At 44.1% G+C, this 8804-nt stretch overlaps 1 protein-coding gene across 1 annotated transcript; it reads left to right on the top strand.

Moving 5' to 3' along the window:
- Window positions 1–7101: 7101 nt before the first annotated feature.
- On the top strand, window positions 7102–7728 carry LOC140144245 (serine/threonine-protein kinase pim-3-like). Its single transcript, XM_072166062.1, has one exon. The coding sequence runs from the start codon at window positions 7102–7104 to the stop codon at window positions 7726–7728; it is 627 nt and encodes a 208-aa protein (XP_072022163.1).
- Window positions 7729–8804: the final 1076 nt, after the last annotated feature.

Raw genomic sequence — 8804 nt, 5'->3', positions numbered from 1 at the left:
ATAGCTTGGACTTAGGTTTGCCGTGGGGCATATGCCTCAGGACTTCGTTTTCACTTTCCAGAACGATTCCGGTGGGAACTAGAATCTGCGAAAGTGCGTCGAATATCGTATTCTCTACAAGCGTTGCATTTTCAGTACCACTATCCTTAACCTCGATGGTCGTCCCGACGGGACTGCCGAAAGTATTGAACGCGGATAAACTGGCCAAAACTTTCGTGTCTGGATTGTCGAATTCGGATGTTTTTAACCTGCAGTAACCGGTACGGATTCTGTTGTCACGTTGACGTTGACGTTCTTGATCTATCGCACTCAACGCTTTCAATTTTTCCTTGTCGTCAATTTTTCCATCGCTGATGGCGTATACGACGAAGGACGAGTGAAGTCCATCGGTGAAACAAGATGTATTCAGTAATCTGATAGCGTCAGTTATTTTCGTTTTCCCGCCGGCTTTGATGTCGGTGGTCGATCGCAGATCATTAATTGTAGTTGTCCGAGATATAACGCTTTCGTCGAATGCGAGGAGGCGAACTCGTCCGTCTTTTGGGTATCCCACTCTCTCCAGGGCATTTGGAATAATCTGCTGGACCAGTCGTCTGACCCAGTGCCCCATACTACCGCTCTTGTCCACGATAAAGATAGGAAGAGGCCATTCCTTGGTTAATGACTCTTTCGGAGTTTTCATTCGAACTAATGTCCCTAAAGAGCCAAGGTCGCACGAGCTAGCTGTAATGACGCTCATGGTAACTGAGGAGGAAGAATGTACGTTGTTCGGGTTAATAAGCCATCTTTTATAGCATATTTGTGCTCAACGAGCGATGATATTGGACGAAGCAAACCGTAGTCAAAACGTTTTGTTTTTTTATACATTTATTGAAATTCAGACAACCGTAGAATATGCACATTGTGCGAGGTTTCGCATTTTTGGCGTATCCAATCGCTTCCTGATCGGATCTAAGAGACGATCGAGTTCGACGGAAACTGCCGTTTTCAAATCTTGTGGATGCAAGTCTAGATTCTTGAACGCAGATTCTAGAGATCGAAAATCGACGAACGTGACGCAATCTCCGCCAGATTTCTCAACGACGAAACGCCCATCCTGAAGGTTCGGAAAGATGATGTGTTCGGCTATCCCTAGCACCCGTTTAGATCTACGTTGCCGGGGTGGCAAAAGGCATCGTTGATCTTTTTGAACACCGTGGCTCGATCATCGAGCAAGTTTATCTTTGTCGCTTCCGCGGAAGAACTCATCTTCTTCCCCGTCAGTCCCTGCACCATCGGAGTCATCAGATGGATTTTCTTTGGGCATCCTATCTTGGGAAGATATTTTTCAGCAAACGTGAACGCTTTTGTCTGATCTACGCCTCCCAAGTGGCAATCGACGCCGAGATGTTTTTCGTCGAGGGCTTGAAGACACGGATAAAGAAGTCCGGCTAACGTCGGACTGGTATTTTTCTTTACTACTTCGGACCCGGCTTTTTTAGCGTTACGTTGCGTTACGGATTTGGAAAGTACGTACAAGTCGGTAATGTAGGAGTCGGTCAGCTGATAGTCCCTTCCGTGAACGAACTCCAGTTTTTGTTGCGGCGCGTCAAATTGTTGGAGGAGAGTTTTGATGACGTTTTCGTAATACTCTAGTCGATACGTAAGACGTCCTTCCCATTCTAATTCGGCCTCGTCCAGAAAAGCGTGAAGATCGGCAAACAGCACGACAACTCTACATCCTGCACGAAGGAGATCGGCGATCTTAGTGGCAAGCACGAAGTAGGCCACGTGAGGCTCCCTGTGGTAGCCGTTCCCCACAACACGGAAATCTCCTTTCCGCTGTTCAAAAGTTGTACGAGTTTATCGTTGCCACCCAGAATATCGGTTTGACCTCGAGAAATCAACTCCAATCTCTTGTCGAACGTGGTGGAGTCATCGACGGTCGCCATCGTCAGACAATGAAGTCTGTCGGTAGTTTAAATGTATAATTTATATATATAGCGTCGTAATGCCGATAACGCAAGCGTTGTTTGAAACACATAAGTAGGCCTACATATTCATCATTTTCTCCAAATCTGTTCGATAAAAGATCAATTATGAAGTTCTCCTGCATCTCATATTATCTTATTACTTTCTGTCTCGCAGCATTGTCTTTGTCAACGCTGACACACGCTCGTTCTATTTTGAAAACCTCAACCATGCAACGTTCTAACCCGTGCTCTCCCAGCCCGTGTCAAAATGGTGGGACATGTACTAGTCATGGAAACGGATTTTACACTTGCCGGTGCCATTCACGCTTCGTTGGAACCAACTGTCAAAAGCGATGTCAAGACCACAAACTAAACATCTGCAGTGGGATTCAGCACGACTAAAAACAAGATGAGATTCTTCGCTTCATTCGTCAACCGAAAAATGTTTTACCTTGCAGGGTTTAAATGATGCGTCAAACAACATAACGCCGTTTTACGGTGCCATCCGCAATAATAATAATAAAAAAAACACAAAATACACAATTGGTTTGTTTACTGACTCATTTGTTGACTCTCTTCAAAAACATATTCGTCCAATTTTCTATTATTAAACTATTGGCGCGTACATATCTGTCCGTGTTTAATGATCGATCGTTCCACCCATTACTTCAGGAACGGTCGCCGTCCAAACCCTTTGTCTTTATTGTAAGAAAACATACATCTCGTGTTACGAAATTTAGCTTCGAATGATTTCGTAAACGACGTCGTTTTGTGCACGGGCCAACCGCATTCTTGCACAAGTCTGTCGACAGCTTCTTTTTTCAGATCTTGCCACAAAACTAAACGTCTGATTCTCCTCTGCAAACTATCGTAAACGAACGGTTGTCCTTTGTGAGCCATACAATAATTAAAACCATTGTCGACGTCCTGTTTCCAATCGCCGTACTGTGTGCTGGGTCGGATGGCATCACCCCCGTGAAGATCTTGGTCTGTAAAACGAAATTCCTTGAACGAAACTTTCGTCGTGGGTGGAACGGGTAACAACAAGGTGGTGTCGTTTTCACGTCGAAATGGCAAAACTCCTTCGAACCAAAATGTTAAACTTCGATAGTACGTCTCCAAATCAAGTTGGCAAAGTACGTCGATATCATTACAAAATTCACGACCGACTTCTCTTAAATCTACGTATTTCGTGCAATTGCCTATTTTGATGGGTATGTGAGAGTAGACGGAATCCATTGCATCCGTTTCGTCCACGTCATCAAGCGCCTCTTTTGCCGAGCCAAAAATAGCTTCCGATGAGGCACTGACGTTCTTAGCGACGACTACTTCCTTCGGGAAGTGGTCGATCTTCAATTCGATTTCTAAATCTTTTCTATTAACAAAATCGAACGCCAATTCAAGTTTATCGGACGAAATAGTAACGCGACAGAGGTCGAAGACGTCGACGGCATCTTCCACTGTTTTGCATCCAAGTCTTCTCAGCGTCGTAGCGGATAAAGACGAAGGCCCGAACGAGATTTCCTTTCCACTTTCGTCTTTAATTTTCAACATTGCCTTTCTTTCCAGATCCACGAAAGGAACCTTATCGATCGATACCTCTCTGGTGCCGATTAACCATTGCTTCAAAGTCTGATTATCATTGACAACGATTTCTTCGCATCTAACGAGCACCATTTTGACCAACACAGCTGTCTGCCAAATTGTCAACGAAGTAACATTTATATGTGTACAACGTAAACACGATGTATAATTATAAATTATATTTAGAGTATATCACAATACTTTCATGAATTGTACATTTTTGCCATTGGCAATGATCAACGTGTCGTCTGAATCCATCGTGATGCTCATGGGACGTAACAGTCTTTGCGCGATACGGGCTACGAACGTACCACTTTGAAAACAATACTGTTCTATCACGCCGTTTCCTGAATCTGAGCTCGCGACGAGCAAACAGTCGGATTTCTCATGGTAACACATTCCTTGTACCCTCGACGTCACGTCGATCGCCAACATTTCTTTACCGTTCGACAGATCCATCACGCTAACCTTACACGCTTTCCAGTCGCTTAATACTAAATGGGAATTTTTGACGACGTGAACGAAGTTAGGTTTAACGGCAGTTTGGTACACTTTTGTAAGAACACCTCTTCTGTCGTATCTTCCTACGCTGCATTCTATGTAATCTCCCGCAAACACGTCACCGTGTTCGCCTCGTGACAGACAATTGTAACCCGTCAATCGCTTATCGTTAGACTGAATCACATCAAACCGATCCACCGCCAATGATTCGTAACGAACGATGGACGACCATTTAGCTACCCAGAGTGACGCATCGTCGTTGATGATGGCATCCTGAAGGTGGGACACGTTTGCGAGACGTTTAACTTCTTCGTAATTGCCATTTATTTTCTGAAAGACGGTCAGTGTTCCCCGAAAATGATCGCACACGCACAACGCATCGTTCGCACCGTCGCTTCCTGGTAACCCTTTGCACTTGCGAGCCAAGTGGATGTGTTTGGCCGATACGAAGTCCGTTAAAGTCTTTTCCTCGCATGGCTCCAGTTGCACGGAGGACACAAATCGTCCAAGGTTTGGAGGTTTGTCGATTCGGCGAGGGTCGAATACGATTGTCGAAAATCGGCACGGTTCCTCTATCAGCTCTTGAGTGGCTCGATTAAGTTTTTGTAGCAGCGGTATAACCGTTGTGTTGCTGGCCAGATAATTGGCAGAATCAACGTTATCGACCGTCGAGGAAACGTTTTCGATATCGATGAACTTTGCGAGACGTTTCTCGGCCTCTGCAAGTTTCTCGCGAACCTTTTGCAATTTTTTGGCGCCTTCTAACGAGACGAAATCGAGTAACTCTGCTTCTTCTCTTCTCACAACGTCTACGTAAAGTTGCACGCTACGACGTACGCGTTCCTGCGAGGTGCTCGTGCTTTCTCGAATAACACTTTCAGCATTTTCCAGTTCTCGAATCTCAGCTTCGAGTTCAGCCTTGGACGATTCATATCGATTCAACGCACCTCGCAGACAATGAACGCCTTCATCGAGAGGCTCCTTCGACGGTGATCCTCCTACCTTATTCGGAAGCTGTTCGGCAAGCGTTAACAAGTAAATGTTGGTCTTCAAATCCGCTACACCACCCGGCGGAACGACCGTGTTTTCTGCGCATCGCATGGGGCAAGTGATCGGTGCATTTGGAGGTCCCAGCGTTTGCAGTTTACCGAGACAAGTTTCGCAGCAAACGTGCTGACAGAACAGTTGTTTTGGCAGGTTCTGATCGGAGTAATACTCGAAACATATCGAGCAAGTCAATACGAAGGAGGCTGCTTCTTCAAAGTCGGTGGTCATCATTCTGTTGTACGATTCCTTGGTATCTTACTACAAACACGTCGCTTTTTTAAAAACATTTGTACCAGTCATAAGAATAAAGGCGCAATCTAGTTTGCTGTCAAAGTATTATATATATTTATTTGACTTTCAACATAAAAAATGTACAAAGTTCACATTACGATCAAAATAATTGAACCCTTTAGAATTCCCCGTTCAACCATTTGTTGGCTACTACACTTTCCAACGTCGGTCTGCGTTCCGGATTCGTTGCTGTCATGCGGGCCGACATTATCCTGGCTGCGGAGCAGTCTCTAACGAGTCCATTCGTTACCATGTCGTGCAATATGCGACCTAGAGCGTACACTTGCGCGGCCTCCTGGTCGTAGTCCCCTTCATCGATGTCCTGTTCCGGCGAACGGTAATCCTCGGATAGACGAATCTTCTCTCGCAGGGTCCACCGTTCTGAACGTCGAAGAATGTCGATTGAATGTCGATACAATCTTCAAAGTCCAACAGTTTGACGGAAAATTCACCGCCGTTGGCGCAGAGCAGCACGTTCTTTGGTTCCAATCCGCGATACACTATGTATTTATCTTTACAGACTAGCAGAGCGTTCGCTATCATAGCGATGATTGATTGCCACGTCATCTCCGCCGGAAGATGACGATGATTCTTCAGGCATTCGTAAAGAGTACAGCACCGGGAAGGGTATTCCAACACAATCACGAGTTCGTCGTTCTCTTTGTAGTAATCCAGCAGCTCGATAACGCATCCCATGCCCCTCAACCGCTTCAGGCAATCGACCTCGATGCTCGGTGACGCCATCGGAGCCCAAACGAGGGAATGTCGCTTCAGAATCACCTGCAAGGATGAAAAAAAAAAGAGAGACGAGAAAAAGAGAAAGTGTTAAAATAAATTTTCCAACGTCATTACTTGAATTTGTCAAAAAGTCTTCGCGTCTTTCAATGTGTAACGACGAGCTTCGTAATATTCACCTTTTCATTTGTTATCGTATCCGTTGCCAAACCGACGACTGGACGGTCTTTGGATCGTCTGGTGTGATTCGGAAAATCCCTGATATACTTGTACGTTGAGTTTGGTTTGCTTCTCATCAGGTCTGTCAGTGGATCCAAGTCAACCGTGGAATGATAATCTTCTAATAACTGTCTCTTTTTCGCCGGAGAGGCGCCTACTTCTACTCTTCTCTTCTTAACCGGAGGGGCATCTACGTCTATGCACTCCATGTCTGATGTGTTTCGATGTATCCTGTAGCTAAAACGGCGAATGAATGACCGGAGGGCAAACACGCTCTATTTATTACAGAATAATACGAGAACTGTGACGTCACGCATCAACGATGCCTCAATATCAAATCGTGACGTCACCGTTAATTCGAGCGAAAGAAAAACAAAGCTTTACGTCACATCGATTGGGTTTGTAATAGTACGCGTGACGTCACGTTAAATATACGTTACGTCACGAAATAACTAAGAGCTTCCTATTTAAGCACCGCGATACGTTCCACTCGCAACATTTTGACGAAAATGTCGCACGGGATTATATTGAAATACAAGTTTGGTAAGCACATATGTAACGGAGGATGTGGTGTAGTTTGGGAAGGAAAGCGTCGGTGTGACGGATTACCGGTGAGTGTACAAGGGGAATACAGAAGAGAATAGGCACACGGTCAAAAACATACAAAGAGTGTTGATTCAACACGAAGTCGTTCTAATATCTTTCTCCGTCTTTTCTCTCTCACCATACGCAGGTCGTGATCAAGGTGGTTCAAAAAAGTATTGCGAGGATAATGGAGTTGGTCTTGCTGCGTCAGGTAATTGGCATCCCTGGGTGCATTCAGCTGTTGGATTTTCTGGAGGACACTCACACATGCTATTACATCATGGAACGTCCGGAAAAATATATCGACCTGTTCAATCTAGTACAAGCCAAAGGCACACTGAGCGAAGACGAAAGTCGCGTGTATTTTCGTCAGATGGTGGTAGCGACGATGGCGTGCCACAAAGCCAAAGTTCTACACGGAGACTTAAAAGAAGAAAACATGTTGGTAGACTTGAAAGACAATACAATCAAGCTTATAGATTTCGGCGGAGGAGCGCTGTTACGAGACGGGGAATACACGGAGTTCCTCGCTACTCCTGTGTACGCTCCTCCAGAATGGCACAAATACGGCAATTATCACGCTGTACCTGCAACCGTGTGGACGCTCGGCATCACTCTGTTCTCAATTGCTTCCGAAGACATTCCGTTCCAAAATAAAGAAGAAATCTGTAGCGGTGAACTACGTTTTCCGGATGGTCTTTCTACTTCGTTTCGAGATCTCGTTGGATCCATGCTGTCCGTCGACCCCGAAAAGAGGCCCCGGCTGGAAGAAATCTTACGACACGAGTGGTTGAAGGAAAGCGAGGGCGATTAACTGACTTTAAATTATCAAATTGATTATCTGTGGGTATCTTCACCAAAAAAATCCCTAAGATGAAATCGCGAATGATCTGACGACCAAGCAAGGGATTTAAATTTTTATCTTAAATTGTAAATGTAAATTATTTTTTAATAAACATATAACACGTGAAAATATACGTTGTGGTTTGTCGCTTTATTATTTGTTAAAGGGGATTAATTTCGAGACATTGTATAAAGCAATTGGTTACGAAGTGTCCATTGTAAAGAATAGGAAAAATAATATACATAGCAAAGAAATGGACACCTCGTTTGGAAAAGCTCTATGGAGCAATTGATTACGAGGTGTCCATTCAAAACGGCACAAAAAAGAATAAGAAAAATAATATGCACGGCAAAGAAATGGACACCTCGTTTGCAATAACTCTATAGAGCAAATTGACGACGAGGTGTCCATTCAAAACGACACAGTAAAGAATAGAAAAAATACTATAACGTCACGCATCACGAAGTGACCAGATTCTCAGAGAAAGCACATCCAGGATAAGACATAAAATAAAATACCAAAATAATATGTTACATTCATTCACGTTATAAATTTCCAAGGTTTGACGTCGAAGATAGACATTCTGCTGTTTATAAATATATATATAAAACGGTTTTACAGTTTAAATTATTCCTTTATAAGAAACAAACAAAGACATGTATCTTACAAATAGAAACACAATTCAGCCGTCCGAGTCGAAAGAACAAGGAATTGGTAGTCCTGCTCGTAAGAACGGCAGTCGAAGTGATGTCACTAGAAAACAGAAGAAGAAAGAGAGTTTTTGGCAAAAAACTAAAGAAACGGACCCTGAGAAGTTCGAAGAACTAAGGGACAAGAATGCGCAACGGTGCAGAGATTGGCGGCGTGAAACAATGACGCAAGAGCAAAAACGAATTGAAAAAGAACAGGTCAAATTGAGAAAGAAAAAGCAACTTCAACTAAAATACCAAGCTAGGGGATACATGCCAAGACCTCGTACCTTTTACGAAACGGACGAGCAACGCAAAAAGGCGAGAAAAGTACAAGACGCATTCCGAAAGCGAGAG

This window comes from Amphiura filiformis, unplaced genomic scaffold, assembly GCF_039555335.1.
Source record: "Amphiura filiformis unplaced genomic scaffold, Afil_fr2py scaffold_46, whole genome shotgun sequence".
Lineage (NCBI taxonomy): Eukaryota > Metazoa > Echinodermata > Ophiuroidea > Amphilepidida > Amphiuridae > Amphiura > Amphiura filiformis.
Note: the sequence above shows the minus strand (reverse complement) of the source record. Positions and strands in the feature narration are given on the sequence as shown.

Excerpts from the sequence above, each read along its gene's own strand:
- LOC140144245 (XM_072166062.1), top strand. The coding sequence starts at position 7,102 with ATGGAGTTGGTCTTGCTGCGTCAGGTAATTGGCATCCCTGGGTGCATT.